The sequence below is a fragment of the Meles meles genome, chromosome 3 (assembly GCF_922984935.1).
Source record: "Meles meles chromosome 3, mMelMel3.1 paternal haplotype, whole genome shotgun sequence".
NCBI classification, from domain to species: Eukaryota; Metazoa; Chordata; class Mammalia; order Carnivora; family Mustelidae; genus Meles; species Meles meles.
In genome coordinates, this window is record NC_060068.1 from 159,335,892 (window position 1) to 159,353,971 (window position 18,080).

Below are 18,080 nucleotides of genomic sequence, written 5' to 3' on the forward strand. Positions count from 1 at the left end.
CAATTCGTGGAAAGAAAACAATAAAGCATGCTAAAATTTTGCTTAACTGTACGTTAAAGCAGAATTTTTTGGCATCTTCTCTTTTCTGTGTCTCTTCTGAATTGTACTTGTATATAAATGGTAGAAAGAGTTAAGATGAGATTATTTTCCAGAAATGATTATTTTCCCCCTGAGAACTCAAAATATGTTGATTGGGAGACTATATAGTTGATAAAGAAAAGAATTAGTCATTATATAGAATTTTTCTCTCCCTGTATCATCACATTTTCCTCCATAGTTGATTTTTTTGTGTGTGAATCATGGCAATCAACACTTTCAGGTCTTAAATGATTTCTTTTTTTACCACACACTTGAATTGTCTGCACAATGTAGCTTCCTAGGAATTTTAAGAAAAATATGCTTTCTATTGGCCAGCTCTTACTTTTCCCCATTTTGCTTCAAACTTCCTTAAACCAAGAACCTAAATGTTGTCTGGTTTTCATTTGTAAAAGTCTTAAAGGAATGAACTTTTACAATATGATATTATTTGCTGTATGTTCTCTTTTTATCTTTCTTGTTTATGCACATACAACTGTATTGTCTTCAGTTTCTCTGGTTTGCACTAAGGTAGCTTGAGCTTTTTCCTATTGTACCATAAAATATTTGTGTCATCTTGATGTGAAATTTCCAGAGGTAGCTTCCATGGAAAGACATAATAAATTTGGTTTATATGTTTACTACCTAATATATCCTTGAACTTTAAAGACTTTAGATGTTCACTTGTCAACCCAATGACACAAAGCACTATCAGCGATATCCATATCAAACTATGCACACCAATAAACTGGGAAACACTTCTAGATTACATGGCAGGTTTTTATCTCTTTAGTCATTGCAGCTTAATTCAAGTAATATTTGGCCGTTTCCAAGGTGCATATCTGTGCCAAGCACTTTTAAGGCTACATAGATGAATAAAACATGTACTCTAGGGTCCTGCAGAGTTTACAAAGATATGAGTATGTGAAGATTCAAATTCAATATCTAAAGTACTAATTGAAAAAGGAGCCCTGGGACCCAATATAAAACACTGCTCAATATGAAAGGTCAAAGTTGAACTTTAAACAAAGATTTAATTATTTCACTCTTAAAAAGGTGAAGCATTCAGGGTAAGAAATTAAGTCAAGAATGATTTTTCCCTCAGTAAAACTTTGGTTCAATAATATAAGGAGATTATGATATTAATTCCAACCTAACAACTTAATTATGATTACTCCAACTTAAAACATGGGTTTGCCCTAAGTGCAATAGTAATTTTTTGCATTGTTGGATGCATTCAAGTTTATATTGAGAAAAATAATGAGACCTAATTAGACCCTTAACATTTCACAGCCATTTAAATAATATTAACTCCAAATTGTGGTGTAAGGTGATGATGTTTTAAAATGAGATAATAAATAGCCTTAGTAGGAGGATCTACAATATTTACCAGGATCATCAAACAACGTGAAGTGCAGTGCACATTTTATTTTTAGTGTGGTTGGGATAATAAGGAAGACCATATTTTTATATATGCGTAGTTCTCTGAATTGCCGTTATGAGTCACATCAGCAGCTGCCTTAGCTGCTTGGCACTGTCCTCTGGCCCTTCATACTTGACTTCACGGAAGGAGACTGAACATTATGGGAATAATCCCCAGGGCACTTTTGGTTCTTCCGTCCCTTCGCTGTTCCCGTTCTTTGAGGGCACACCTGATTGTAGGGTGCCTTCCCTTCTTAGATGGTCTTCCCTTTGTGAGTATGATATGCCAGACCCTGTTCTAAGCCCTTTCTGTGTATTAATTTATTAAATCCTCACCTCGGTAACTTTCTTACTCCCTCATGTAACAGTGGAAGAAATGGGGGGCAAGGGGGTTAAATAACTTGCCCAATATTATGCAGGTGGTCACAGTGTAGCTGGGGCGCAGACACAGGCAGCCTCCTTGGCTATTAACTTAACACTCTCCAGTGCATAATTGTCGAATGAATGAAAAGCATTTTCTCTCCGGATCTATTTGAAAAGGTCTTAGCTGAGATAACTTCTTGAATTGCCTTCTTAACTCCAATCTCAGTGTCCTCTAGTCACCATTAAATCCCACATTCAGACTGATATTTCAAGCTTTTTGTTATGCCCCATTACTGCCTTCGGGTCTTCTGAAACATACCAATTCACCTCAAATATTTATTCATATATTTCGCACATCTATACATTTTAATCTTTTAAGATGCCTCTCTTTCCTTGTGTCTGTGTGTATGTATTCTCCGTGAATGGAAACCGTAACTATTTTCCTGGTGAAATATTTTGGCATGCTGCTTTTCTCTATTCCAGGTCACGTAATTTCAAATTTGATTCCTCACATTGACCTTTGAGAATATCTATTCCTTCTACTTATTTATCAAAATAGCAATAAGAAAAAAATCTCTTTGTCTTAGGGGAGTTCTGCACTTTCTTTCAATCTCTTCTTTAATTCCAGATGGAAAGATAGATTTGCAAAGAATACTGATTTATTTAGCATGCTCATGAAGATTATATTACATGATCATTTTAATAATCAACAACATAAAAGCTTATAGGAAGGTGGAATTTGCTACCAGCAGCCTACATCTACACAACAGAAGATGACTTCTTTCGATTCCGGTGATACATTAACATCTAAACATAATGTCAGATTTGATGAAGGTTATCAAAGGGAGAACTCCTACCAAAAAAACTTGTTTATTTTTGATGAAAGAGGGTAGAGCATAAGGAAGACATCTTTTCATTTTGATGGGAGAGATAAGGCCTTCTTAAAGTTAAAACTTCTAATTCTGGTGACAATATATTCTTGGCTTCTCATATTTAAATTGCTGTCATTCAAATCAATGGAGATTAAAACAAATCAGTGGTTTAAGTATCTTTTTTGACTGTTGATTACCAATAAGTCAGGGATATTTATCTGATTTTTGGAATAAAGTTTATTTGATAATTAAGGATTATTCAATTAATTAAGGATAACGATAATTAAGGATTTTGAGATGAAAAGAAATGTTAATGGGAATGTTGGCATTTTGCATATTTATATTGCCATCTCCTATGGTGGACCCATAATACGACAAAAACCAAAAACATTCTGGTGCAAACCAAGCATCTGTATTGTTCAATAATAGTACAAACAAGTTAAGGTAATCAGTAAATAAATACTTAGCAATGTCTATAGTAGAAATGGGAGGGGATTTGTTATAATGAACATGCAGAGTGTCTATAACTTTCCAACAACCTCTAGAACTGTTCAGTTTGTGGAGTATGGAGATAATATAGATCAGTGTGAACAAAAAGGATCTGAATCCTTAACTCACTTTTACTCACCTTGATCCCTCCATTTTGTTCAACAAATTGCATTACAGGCAGGAGGATATAGGATTCCACAGACATAATGACATGGAAGTTGGAGGATTTGGGATTGGGACCTTCTTCTTCTTTACCTTTCTAAATTTTACTCTGCTTTTGTGACGGGGCAATCGAACAGTTGCCTTTGGGTTTATGACCAAGATCAGATCATCTAACTGTTCTGCTCTCCACATGAGCAACTGTGCAGAGAGGGAATGTTGAAGACTGAGGGAATTGCTGTCACACGGGACATCTTCTTAGCATCAAATAGCAAATTGAAGCCTTTGCCATTAAGAAAGGGAAATCAGTTGGCGGCAGTGGAAACATAATGAGGATTACTGCCAATATTGGCAGTCGGGAAGTTACTTTTTGAAACTTTTTTTTTTTTTAAGGTACATTCAACCAGCCAGTGCATAGTCTCTTAAATATACTAACCAATTGAAATATAAAAATGTTAAATGGCTGAGCATTAAATTTAAATGATGAAGAAGAAAGATGTGCCCAAGGCACTTGTCCTGACTCAGGGAAAAAAGATTATTGCAGGTCATTGAACCAGAATAGAAGTTCAGAGGTTATCAAGGGAAATAAAAAGAAAAGACACATTTTCATCATGATGACCAAAAAGACTGCTAATTGCATATCTAATTTTAAAATGCACACATGTAACTATTTTGAATATCACTGATGTATTCAGAAAAAGTAAAAGGAATGTTCATAGTGATAATGCAAACATATTTGGGTAGCTCTTTAATATTAGCCTTAATTTTTTTTTTTTTTTTTCTATTTCCCCTAGGGTTTTACACAGCAGGTTCCCAGCAGATATTTGTGGCTTTGAGCCACATGCTATCTCTGAATGCCAAAGCATGTTCTGGGAATGTTTTTTTTTTCATTTGTGCCTTGTGATGGCTCTATAAAGGAGTGAACATCCCAGCTACGAGGTCAGACAGAAGCTGAGTGCCCAGTCGAGCAGGCTGAGCGCTTAGGCGGAAATATTTGAGTGCTCTGAGCCTTGATTTACTCATCTGTAAAATGGGGCTCTAAATCTTACCTCAGCTTTAGTGTTGCTGTGAGGACCCAATGAGATAAGACACCAGAAGCACTGAGCAGAGTGTCTGGAACGGAGTAGGGCTCGGGACATGCTAGCTGTGACGATGTTGATGTTTTAATCTGCTGCTGCTGTTTGAAGTGACTGACAGTGATTAAATGACTCTCTGAATCCCTTCAGATTAGCACCACGAGGTTTCTACTCTTAAACTTATGTTCTTTTCAGAAAAAAAAATTGGAATACAAGAAAGCAATATTTTAATAGCATCTCTTAAATGGTCTTTCAGAGTGAATATAATATTGCTTCATGTGTACCAAATTCAGATCATGTGATTATAGGAACAAATAATTGTTCATTCCTAATTATAAAGGTGTGTGTGGCTGACAACTTTCATTTTTATGGGCCGTTAAAACATTACTGGCTGATTATCCTGAGATGAGTGGCTTTGTTGAATTGGGTAGACATTAATTTTAAAGACTCAAGAGAAAGGCGTGTTAGGAAGACCTGTATGTTAGAGCCTCAAATAGAACCCCAGTTTTCATGATGTTTAAAAAAGCACCGCATATCTGTTTTTTGGGAAAACTCCACAAGAGAAAACTCTCATCAACTTCCAAAAAGGTAACATCAGAAAATATCTATGAAAATACACAGTTTGTCATGTTCATAAAAACAGATCTCCTGGTATGCTACTAAAAATAGAAGTACCTCAAAGGCTTCTAATGGAGATTTGTCTTACGTACACATTGTGTGGAAGGGGAGCATAGAGAACATTGTGAAGGAAAAAATGCAGGAGACAAGGAAATCACCATTGCTCTGGGCTGTCGTATGATCGTGTGCAAACCTTTTGCCTGAAACTGTGCAAAAAGGTCTGAGGTTTTAAATAGATTTATCCTTGTGTTAATGCGTGCCCGCATCTTCAAAATCTAATCTCCATCTACCTGTGTTCTTCTTTTCTTATTGAACTTAATCTTAGATTATATATGAATCACCATCAAGGAATTGCTACCTTATGCAAAGCTGGCAAGGGTTTTCTGCAAATGTGAGATGACGACGCTTCCCCCTTATGTTCCTATTAAGTGTACAGAAGCCAAAGATAACCGAGGTGGATTTCATATAGAATCAAATACTCGGGGCGCCTGGGTGGCTCAGTGGGTTAAGCCGCTGCCTTTGGCTCAGGTCATGATCTCAGGGTCCTGGGACGGAGTCCCGCATCGGGCTCTTTGCTCAACAGGGGGCCTGCTTCCCTCTCTCTCTCTCTGCCTGTCTCTCTGCCTACTTGTGATCTCTTTCTGTCAAGTAAATAAATAAAATCTTAAAAAAAAAAAAAAAGAATCAAATACTCTTCCTGTCCCCTCTTGACGAGAACACGTGTACCTTTCCGTTTTCTGTGCAAGCGACAGTGCCATTTCCACTCTCCTGACGGTCCAGTCTTGAAATCCCCGACTCTTTGAACTTCTCTGCCTCTAATAAATTGGGAAGTCCTGCTAATTCTCCCTCTGCAGTGTGAGCTCACACCTGCTGCTCCTTTAAGAGTGTTTCCAACATTATCACCTCCTTGGGGAAGCTCTGCTCGGCCCCAAGCCCAGCTGGCCCCTCTCCTTCCCGTTTCCAGCCATACTTCCTGGACGCCCATTTCATCACTGAACATGCCACGATTTGTTCTAATCACTGCCAGTCATATGCTGCCAAGGCCGTGGTTCTCAAATTCCGGCGCATATTAGAATCATCAATAATCGAAAACCAACGGAGACAGAATCTCTGGGGAGATTTTAAAAGCCTGGCTCTTCAGATGTTAATATGCATACAATTCACTGGGGGCTCTTGTTGAGATGTAGGCTATGATTCCATAGATCTCAGGTGGGGCCCAGGATTCTGCATTTCCAACCAGCTCCCAGGTGACACAGGTGTGCCTATGCTAAATCAGCTGAAAGTTGCCCCAGATGGTCAGGCATTTTAGAAAAACCACCGTCTGTCTGTGGCTCTGCTTCTTAAGCCTACAGGCTCTTACCCAGTACAGGACAACTTCTTCCTTCCCTGTTGCGCAGACCTGCCACCACCATTTTTAGGTGAGTAGAGGTGCTGAGACTTTTCTCATCAATCAGAATCTGGGTTGTCAATATTCCAGTAGAATCGGCCTTCCTCACTCTCACTCACAGGAAGTGTATCCTTCCAGCCCTCCGCCCGGCTGAGTTCACGTTTCTGCGTTTATCTTACTGCCGCAGGACACAGTGAAATGCTGGGGAGCATTCAGGAGGCTAGAGGAGGGATGTCTTGTCGCCTTGGCTTGTGTTCCATGTTTTAAGCGTGATCTTGTCTCTTCACTTTATTATTAGCCTAGCCTCAGGAGTCTGTCTTCTGCTACTTCTGGGTTGCTCTGTGACCCTCCCTCTTTTCTCCTTTGACACCTGACAGCCCTTTTTCTCCCACCCGTTCTCACATTTTCCTCACTCCACCTTCATCACTGTCAACCCTAGAGACTTACCACAAATCATGGAAACCAGTGAACACGAATAAAATAGAAACAGATGCTTATCGTGTAAAAACTTCTTTCTTCCACTTTAAGTGCTACTTGCTCAGAGGCATGACTTCTCTTCTGTTAATGCTTCTGTCCCTTCCAAGAACGGATCAATCTTTTTCCTTTCAGGCCCCAAGGACAGACTCCAAGTAATTGTTATTTAATTAGGCTAATCGCACGTTTTAAAGTTCTCTTGGCCTTTGTATACCTTTAAGTGCCCACATAGCTACAGTCCAGGGCTTTCCAGAGTGCATACCGAGGCATCCTGGGGAGCCCACCCTGGTGTCAGGAAGCATTTTTAAATTTCAAGGGAAATACAGAAACACTTGGGCTCCATCAGACTCCTTGTGAATTACTAGCTCAGGGTAGTTCACAGTTTCAACAGTAGGTGGTGCTACACTCCCTTCGATGATGTCGTATGTCTGTAAAGCTGGGTTCCCCATAGTACTTGTGTTAAGTGAGTACAGTGCAAAATCAATGTGGAAAGGAAACGAGGGGCAGTGTCCAATCTTAGAAGTTGTACGGTGCCCAGTAGATGCCCACATCTGTAAGTAAGGAACTGGGGTTATATAAGAATAAAATTAAAATATTTTTTCTATTAATTAATATTAATATTAATTCTATTAATTTTCAAAGAGCTACTTATTTGTTAGAATATAAATACCTATTAAGGTGTTTGGATCTGTTTCTTCCGTCCTAAGTGCACCATGAAGATAAGAAGGGTGCTGTGAACCAAGAATGTTTTGGAACCTCTGCTACAGTCTAATCTTGTTTTTTCTTGTCCTTTTCCAAAAGTTTCTTAACCTTGTGAATCCACTTCCCTGCATCAGATGTCTGTTTTGTTCCAGATCTTTCTAAAAGTGGGCCAACTTGTTGCCACATGAGCAGCAAACTTTTTTTTTTTTACTTAAACTTTTTGGTTCTATTTTTATTGTGGTAAAAACACATTACACTCAAATCCTTTCTCATGTTGATAAAACATAATGCCAAAGATAGATTTGGGGACATGCCCTATTAACAGAGCAAAAACACCTCTTTACTCATCTGCCATAGCCATGCAGCTTCAATGATTGCCCTTGCCTTATTTGTTTATTTATTTTTCCAACAGATACTCTTTTATGTGTCACCCATTCAAGGAGGTGGGGTGAGGTAGGAAAATACATCTAGCTGCCAATAAAATATCCACCTCCAACTGGTTACATGGAAGCTCCGGTTGGGAAGGGATTTTGCCACCATCCTCTAAGTTTTCCACCCACTGAGAGATCCTGTAATTACCTCCTTTTACTTCTGCAATGATACAGAAATCAATATTCTGCTTCAGTGCATTACAGACAGATTATTATTAAGAGCATATACCATGGGTGTTCTCACCCATATTAAGAACATCTTTATGCACCTACTATGTGCCAGCCCCTAGTTCTTGTCTCACTTTAACGAGGCTGCCACTCCATGAGGTCGGCATTGCTGCCTGCACTTTCTAGATGAAGAAACGAAAGCCTGGGCAGGTTAACAACCTGCCCCAGGCCACACAAATGGCAGAGCATCAATGCGGCCTCAGATCTGCTTGAGTCCACAGCTCGAGAAACTTTTCCTTGTGGCAATATTATCTTTCACAATCGTCACGGTAAAACTGATTTTGGTGCAGTTTTATCTATTTCCGCTTCTAGTATCCTGAAATATGCTAGCCTTTCTTTAAGAACTCGTGTAGTTTTGATATAAACTGACATCACAACTTTAGAAGAAAAAGCAGAAAGGAGAGAAGGGGGGGGGGCTCAATTATTTAGACAAAGCATTTTAAACAATTTAATCTTCTATGACAATAGTGTTATTTGCATTGCAGAAAGTGTTTTAAAGATTGTATGATGATTATTATTATTTACAACCATTACTCTATGAATATAGTTCCTGCTTGTCAAATTTCACAAGGAAATGGGGTGAAGTATAAAGAAGGGGACTATCTTTCTTCAGCAGTCACACAGCGTGTGGCTTTCACATCAAATACAAGGCTAACCCTTTGGGGATCCGTGTTGATGTTCACCCCTTCACTGAATACTTCCTCTCCTACTTTATTCCACATTAATAATTCATTCACTGGAACAATGCCTGGTTACCTCAGCCCAAGCCACGGATGGTTTTCCTTCATTTATAGTGGTTAATACTTAAAGAGAATATTCACACCTTCTTATTTAGGGATATTTGGTAACAGATTGAAATGTACACATGCAGCCCTTGGAATCTGCAAAATTTATGCTACTTGCGTGATATCCTGATGTAGCCGTTTCAAAATCATAGCTGTAATCATAAACAAAGACATCTTATCTCCATTATGTTCATTCTCTGCATGAAGGGTAGGTGACAATTACTCTTCTTATCAATACTATATTTTGGAAACACAGAACCTACAAAGTACAAATCCGTGTCTCTATTTTTTCCCTCATCCTTGCAGTATGCAGATCGTCTGCAGCAAGAATGTAACTGATGATAAAATTTCAGTGAAACGCATGAAGACAGAATAACCGAGCTGTTTCCCTGACTCGGCTCCAGTAATCTCTGAGGACTATCACAAGTGATGCCTCCTCATTCTACTTTCTAGAGTCAATAAAATGGTCAGATGATATTTGGAAATAGCACCACAACATAGCCATTTTTCTCTCTTGTGAACCTTGCCACAATTAAATCACAAGTTTTGAAATGCCTGGCTCTTGCCGATTATTTGAGACGAGACAAACCCCACAGGTTTGTACAGCAACAGTACAGCAACCAAATCTGAGGCAGGTGGCGGGTTTTGAGGACAAAGGGCTCCATTTGGTCACGGAAAGGATGGCACGGTCGGGGAGCCGTGTTAAGAAGTAGTTAATTTGAACCTGGCCAAAGGACTGACGCTCAGAATGTTTGCTTTCAGAACGAGAAAAAAGGAACCTTCCTTCCCTTACAGCTTAATCGCTCTATTCCTATTTTTAATACATCCTACTTTATAGAATAGCTGGACCACATTTTTCAAGCTAAAGTAAAAATTAAAGGATTTATGATAATCCTATGTGGATGGTTGTGGGCGTTTCTTTCTCAACGGAAGCGTTTCTTTCTTTGTTGCATTGCTAACATTTCTCAACTTCTTGCTACTGTCTTCCTCCCGAAACTACTCAAGTGAAAAAAAAAAAAGTCTTACCAGATAAGCAACAATTCTTACTGTACTGGGGGAATAGTTCACATCCTCCCTGTCTATTTATTAGAAATAATTTCTTCAGGCTTTAAAACCAGAACGTCAAAGCGCCCAGTGGAATCCTACCTTGCCCACGTACTGATAATCGGATCCCGTATATTCCTCCAGGAGAAAGAACTGATTCCACATCCAGCTCCTTTTCGAACGGTTCAGCTCATTTTTGCTGTTTCCGGAGAGCTCCAGGGCCCTTTTCTTTGCCGGGAAACCACTAGTCCTCTTCGATAACGGGGTTGAGAAAGTTGGGTAGGGCTGACCAACCCAAAAGAGTAGCAAGAAGTACCGGTAAGTTCTCATTCTGGTGACTCAGTCCAGTCTCTGGGTGGTGGGTACCCTGCTCCTTGAAGTGTCTTTTCTCACGGCACTGTTTCCAGCATCATCCTTCCTTCCTTCCTTCCTTAATGTTCTTCGCTTGGCTCTCAGAAGGTATCTGGAAAGAATAATAACATATCAAACATTTTTAGAGATGCTTAAAATTCAGCGTTAGAGCAAATAAGCTCTGGAAAAAGAGGACGGAAATTTGAATAGCAAAACAACAAAAATAAGTTGGCTATCAATTTTGAAATGAGGAGAATGTTCTTTCAGACATGCTGAGTGGAAGGCATGTGCCGAGACGGAAGCTGCTGTTTTCCCTTCTCCTTTTCTATCACTTAAAAATCCTATTTTAAGTCATTGCGTTGCTGTAGGTCAACATGCCAGAGTGGATTATTTCACTACTCTTTTTTCCTCTCGAGTATGTGGGCTGAGATCTGGTTAGAAGAAACGAGTCTGTGTTTCGGATTCCATTTGCATATTTATGCACAAGTCGGAGGCAAAGAATATCACACGCACTTTCAGTCCGATTGAAAGTGGATAATGTTGAAGTTTCACGAGAAGGTACTGAGTACCTGTGATGCGTCAGCCCGTCAAGGCAGAGTCTGTTCAGACTCTTGGCTTCACAGATGTGTTGGGGGAGACAGGTCTGGGTCGAGTTGGGTTGGAAAAGACCACACGTTGTCTTCTCTCCCGAATGCATGCTAGCATACTGAAGTTTCTGAAGTGAAATTTTCTAACAGTGATGCAAGCCTACATTTAATACAGAGTTTCTCAAACTTGACCCTGAAGCTTTCCCCCCTCATATGACCTAATAACACTATAGAATGGGGGAATGAGCAACCTACAGAATTTATATGGAACAGAAGACAGGAATGAAATGAGCAATTTTATTTAAATTTCTTTAGGAAATCCTGGGCTTTCATCTCTAAAGTTTACTTGTATCATGAGCAGACAAGCATACATATAAAAATTGGTCACACAGTTTCTGTGTGATTTTCACAGGGGCATCAAATACATCTCAGTATCACAGCAAATGCAGTTGGCTACAGGATCTCCAGAAAAGTCAGCTATTATACTTGTGTGTAATAATTTTCCAGGACAAATATTAATTTTCAAGAACATAACCTCACATTAAAAAAAAATCCTTGGGCCAGATTGTCTAATGAAGATGTTACCATGTGGTTTACTATTTCATGTAATTAGGGTAACACATACCTATATCTCCATCCGAGACTTTCCCACATTTCTTGAAAAAAATCCAACAAATTACTTCTTCTTTGTACTATCCGGTATGGAAAAAGTATTTCCTTAAATAATGAAGTGCTTTGTATGTAGAACATAATAGGAATTAACTTTGGTATGTCTACTAAGTAAGTGTAGACAAAAGAAACATGTTTTAGGTAATCTGATCAGAGATTTTTTTCTCTATGTCAGAATAATGTGTTCACTTGTTTCCTATTATTCTACCAGGTAAATGTATATATATGACCAGTATTTTTATTTTTATTTATTTTTTGTATCCCAGCAATGAGTAATCATAGCCACTGAACACATGGTTTCATGAAAGCTTTCTTTCTTTCTTATTTTTTTTCCATGAAAGCTTTCTACTGGACTATCAGCGAAATGTTTCATAGCGTTCAGCATTTTTAAACCTTTATTCCATTACTATGCATCTTCTTGACAGCAGGATGGGGAAGTTGAAAATTCCACAGGTGAGTAAATTAGTACTGTGACAATTAGTCATGCTGGCAAAACGCCAGGCAACCGTAACTTGTCATTAGGTGGCCTTGGTACAGGTGTGGAATAACTGATGATCAATTAGGCCATGACAAGTCTTCTCTTCTCGCGGATGGTATATAAAGGGGATTGAGGGAGCATATGGAGAAAAGCCCTCTAATGGCATCTATTCATTTTTGGTAGCAGAGATTACACCGAGGTTGATTCAGTGGAAATTACATTTTTCCTAATTTCTCATATTCTCCATTATTTGCACAGACAAGTCCTGCCGTGAAGAATTACATGTCTGCTGCTACACTCAGTGTGTGCCCCATGGTGCTGGCAGGAAAGAGGGATTCAGAGAATGGAGGTGTCAGCTGTTTAAAAGGCAGACTCCTAAAGGCCATTTTAAAGAAAAATCGATCCCTGTGGGCGTTGTGTGGAAACTCTACAAGCTGTTGCCACTTGAATATTAAATATTAGTTCTTTTTAATATCACAGATACCAAAATGTCAAGTATTTCTTTTCTTTCTTTTTTTTTTTTTTTGCTTAGTTGGTAATGAGCTTCTAAAGGGATGCAAATTTAAGCAGTGTTTCCAAGTATGCTAGAACATCTAGATTTGCTATAACCCAGTTCGTTTTGTATCAACTTGGCAGGGTGTGTCCTTGTTAAAAACTCAATATGCGAAATTACTAAAATTACTATGATCCACTCATATTTAGTGTTAGCTGTTGAGAGGGACAGACTTCTGTGTGAAATTCATAGTTTAAAAACTCTAACGAACTCTGAACTGTTGAATATATAACTTAGCAGTTCTCATTTAAGACTTCATAATGGGCAGGGACTGCATAGGGGTGAGGGTTATCAATGCTGGAGCCAGACTGGCTGCGTTTAAATTCAGGCTCTGTCCGTTAGTTGCTTTGAATTTGGGAAAATGCTCAGTCTCACCCGGCCTTAGTTTCTTCCTCTGTAAATGGGGATCATGACAGTAACTACCTCATAGGGTGTGGTAAGGATTAAGCCATTACACGCAAAGCACTTATAATAGCGCTGGCCCCCTAGACAGGCATTAATAAGTATCAGCCGCCATTATTATTATAACTGTTGTTACTACTACTGTTATTGTTCTTATGACATATTGCATATGAAGGATCCCGCAAAAGTCTGCAAAAGATAGCACAGTTGTCCCTCTTACGCTTGAATACTTTATTTTCCTAGAAGCATTTCTGATTGAGTCAAATTCTCTTAAAATTAAAAAATAGAAGCACTTTAAAAATCAGAATTATGCCATTTGCTAATCATTTTCCTCTGCTTAGAGTTCAATTCAGAATTTCACAGTAATAGTGTAAAAACAGAGAAGGTGGGAGCTTTATGCCCACTGACAGCATGAAGAATGTGAGCAAAAAGGAAAGTTCACAGGAGGATGGACTCATTCATAGAATCTGTTTTTCTCCCTTTCCCTTTTGTTAGGTTTAGGTTATAAAAATCATCTTTACTTTATTCATGTGAAAAAAAATCAGAACTAGCTCTACTGTAGCAATTTTGACCTTGTAAAAATGAATTGGACAAACATATCTTTATTAACACGCTATTATTACTCTCTTATATGGGGGAAGAGTTTGAAGTTTCAATGAGTGATGTACATGTATTTTAGATGTTACTTAACCTAAACAATATGAAATGAAAAAAAATATTCTGAGCATAACCTTAGATACAAAAAATAGGATTATTAGGATGTGGGATGGCCACAGGTCAAGGAGGGAAAGGGCCCATTGTAGCACCACTTTGACCAATATGGGAAAGCTGCTGACGTCTGAGAAGTCAAAATATAGGGGAACCACAAGGTAAGTTGTAATCAGCTATGCTGGCTCGTTTTGTAGATGTCAAGAAGTTAACCAAAAGGACAAGGAAGTACGCATGCATAGATACTGAATTTTAAAACAGCAGGTATTCAATGACATTCAATCAGGAAAGAATCAGAAGATTAGAGAGTGGGAGGAGAAAGAAGGCTAAACAAAGTAGATACTGTAGCTTTCGCTCCCATCCCCTCATGGCACCAAGAGCAAATCAGTTAGAAAGGTCAAAAACTACAAACATAAACCTTGAGCTGCCTAATTGCAGCCTAATGACAGTTTAGCAACGGACTTAAAAGATTACTTAATAGATCACGTCACTACTTTTTATTTTATTTTTTTCCAGGCATCTGGCTTTTTGGAGGGAATTTCTGTTTCTTACAGGCAATCATTTGTATGCTCTGAAATTTGATATGCAAAAGTGGCTGATCCATAAAAGTAGTTTGAATCTTTACAGAAGCCCCTTTTTGGTGATGTGTAGAAGGTAATTAAGATGTTTATGGATAGTGGGGCAAGACCCATATAGCGTTGATAATTGCGTACTTTGTAACTTTATTTCCCTGGCAGCCAATAAGCATATATACTTCATCTTCAGAAGAGTACATAGTCAAGTCCAGCTCTTATTTAATGCATATTTAGGAGGAACTCTAGGCCTCATTAATTCATGATCTACCAGTTTAGAATATGTAATAATGCAGAAGCTGGGCTAAAGTTTTCCTTTGATTAGCAAAACCTTTTCCTTTAGATTACTGGAAATTAACAGTGTAAAAATCTTTCTTAGGGATATACAGAATGAGAAAACAAACTACAATGTCTTCGAGTTCCCTGGAGTACTTTGGAATCACCTTTTATTTGCAAATAATTAATATGCTAATTAGGAAACTTCTCTATTGATTGAATTGCTTCTCTAGTGACTTATGTTTGATAACAGTCTGAATGACTCAACTGTGTTATCTGGTTTTGAGATACTGATTTTATTATACTATTTACAGGCAAACAAGTAAATATTAGGCAGACTTAAAAGCAATATAATTACTTTAAAGTTTTAGAATTCAGACTTAGCATACATTTATTTGTTCTGGTATTCTTGATTAATTCTAATCAGAGTAATGATACTATAATGCCATCTAGGCTTACAAATTAAACCAAGTGCATTCGTTTTTTGGTATGCAGAGCCTTAACTTGGGCATTCAAAGCACAGTAAGCATTCAATAAAGCAACATTATTAATATACTTTAACCATTTATCATATTAAGAGAATGTTTTAAAATCTGGTAGGAAATTGTTTTTTCAAATAAATGGTGTTGCATATAAATGCTGCAGCATGGTATTTTGCCTGATGCTGCTCACAAGAAACATTTCTGAAAATACCGTCTACACATAAGTCATCCTAACCCATTGGCATACCCCATTAGCAACGCTTTAGAATATGTGTTATAAATCCCTTGTTAAGTTTTGATACATTTTCTCACATGATATCATTAATGGAGTAGAAAACAACTGGTTATTTACAACTATTCAACATTTCTCTTGACTCTATTGTATTCCAACTCTAAGCCTGAAATTGCTCTAGTCCCATAGTCTTTGGGTGTGATGTTGATGAAGTTGGTATTTACTCCACTAAAACCTAACAAATTCGAGAAGCAGAACTGTTAAGTCAGGATGAACTAAACAGAGCGAAGCCAAAGGTATACACGCCTTTCTACAAGTAAATATTTAAAAATATAGATGTTCTTTATTCCGAGAGAAGAGTTTTACAACCAATTAAGTTTGTTCAAGATCAATTATCCAACGTCCCGGGAAACTTTATTTTGAATAAGTTGCCGCCTGCTATGAATAAAAAGTCCATAGAATGTGGCTGATCTTCTGGAAATGGTGGCATAAGGACAGAACCAATTCACAATTTTTGGTAGAGATTTCACATGAAGTCTTCATTTCTAAACTTCCATTTCATTTTTCTATAAATGTCAAAGTCACTGTTGAGTAAAATTGGTTCTGTTTCGTGTGTGTAATGAACTCCATTGAAATGTGTCAAACAGCTTTGGCATCTCTCATCACGTAGCATTTCTCTTGTGCCAATGAATCATTATGGCAACAGCTATCAAATGATGCCTGATTTTTTTTTGTAAATGTTTATATTTGTGGATAATATGCCAATCTGTTTGCAAACTGATGTATTTCCAGATGAAGCTGTTTTAACAGTATTAGCCTCGTTCTAAAATCATATTCCCCACGTTGCATTAATGAAGATGAAGTTAAGTGTGTTACAACACATAAAATGGTATTTTATGGGTAGTTGAGGCTCAAGGAATATTTGTTGATTTGAAATACCCATTTGGAACAAAAAAATTTGTTTAAAAATGAAACTTGAATCAGAGGATAAAGACAAAGGTCTTTTTTCCACGTGGGGGAAAAATTCCAAACCGTTTTATCATGTAAGAAAGTATCAGCGTATGGCGCACCACACATCTGGATTAGAAGTTCAACCCTACTCAGTACAGGCTGGGGATCAGTGCGTGTCTCAATTTCTTTGTCTATAAAATGGAACTATATTATATTAATGGTACCTATCCCATAGGACAGCTGTGAGCATAAGATGAATGAATTCATGTGAGGTCTTAACATTAAGATGGCCACAACGACCTACACTGTTAAAAAAATAAGTCTTAGTGGAGGACACACATTGGGCATCCTAGGGGCAGAGTTTGTGTCTTATGCATTTCTTGTCTTGCCTTTTACAATTAAACTGAAATCAGCTGCCCATCTTTCATGATCTGGGCTTACTCATTTCTGGACTAACTTGAAACATCAGATGTTCTGGTGACTTTTTCTTTAAATTTCTGGAGTGGAGGGAGCTCTTCCCAGAACACTGTAGGCTCTTCCCCACCAGTCCTTAATGATGCCATTCAATTGCTTGCTTCACTCCTTTAGGCATATTGCTGCTCCTGAGGGTGTCTGGGCTTGGGGATGTGTCTTTCCCCAAAAGATTTACTCAGGGAAACGAAGGAGAAGAGAATGCACTTTACACCTTTAATTAGATATTCATAGCATGAATTTTAAACATTTTCTGTAGCAAACTATATGTCTATATGTGGCAGAAATGTATGAAAGACTTGGTTTCATATTACACCCTCTTGTAAGTTAGGCTGGCTCTTTGGCTGCTCCTCCATTAATTCTTTGGGATGCATAGCCATTTAGGAAATGAAACTTCAGTAAGACGGCAAGATGTCAAAACCCGCTTGCCCGTCAGTGTGAGCCGTTTCAGTGAGTTTGCTTTTCTTTCAGTAGCTCAGTGAAAGGGCAGCCCGAGAGTATCGGCTAGGAACTATACGCCGGCAGGAGACAAGGGTTCCTTAGTGCATGTGAGGAGTTCAAAACAGCTTTAAATTTATTAAATTGTAAAAGGAGTCACGTGGTTGGGTTGACCAGTAAACCACTGTGAAACTTGGGTAGATCGCAGAGGATTTTTAAAGGCTCATACTGGTGCAAAATGTTATGAGGAGTGGATGCGCATTTATTTTTCTGCTATAATTCTAAATGTTTTTGTCAATGACATGAAGTCTAACTCATAAATGATAACACTAGTGAATTTGCCGTGTTCCATCCCTGACCTTACTATGGTGAGCGCTGGGCTAAGGACACCACAAACATGTTGTCATCTAATTCTCATGCCCATTCCATGAGGTGGCTAATCTTCTCATAATTTCGGCAGAGGAGAAACTGAAGCTCGGAGAGGTGGAGAAACTCCTTGGGTGTGGGTACAGGCTCCGCAGTCCTTGCTCTGACCCTACCTTGAGGAGTCACAACACTGATCAGTGCTCAGTACAGTTGTGACCTTAGAATGCAGTCTTGGCACCTTCCCTAAAATTGTAAGAGCAACACAGGTTTCTAGAGGTAAAAACAGTTGTGACAGAGTGTATGAACCAAGTAAGAACAGCAAACAAAGGTTTGCTCTGTGCCAGGTGGTGGGATAAATGCTCTACAAACTTGGAAGTCTTAAACAACAGTCCTCTGAGAAGGAGACTGTCATCCTTATC

At 38.4% G+C, this 18,080-nt stretch overlaps 1 protein-coding gene across 2 annotated transcripts in view; it reads right to left on the reverse strand.

The window, feature by feature from the left end:
- Positions 1-18,080, reverse strand: part of CDH6 (cadherin 6) — a 125,210-nt gene that overhangs the window by 44,607 nt on the left and 62,523 nt on the right. For both annotated transcript variants that reach the window (XM_046000245.1, XM_046000246.1), the window contains exon 2: positions 10,228-10,588. In XM_046000245.1, the coding sequence (XP_045856201.1) occupies positions 10,228-10,455 (228 nt within the window). In that variant the 5' untranslated portion in view covers positions 10,456-10,588. The remainder of the gene's footprint in view (positions 1-10,227; positions 10,589-18,080) is intronic.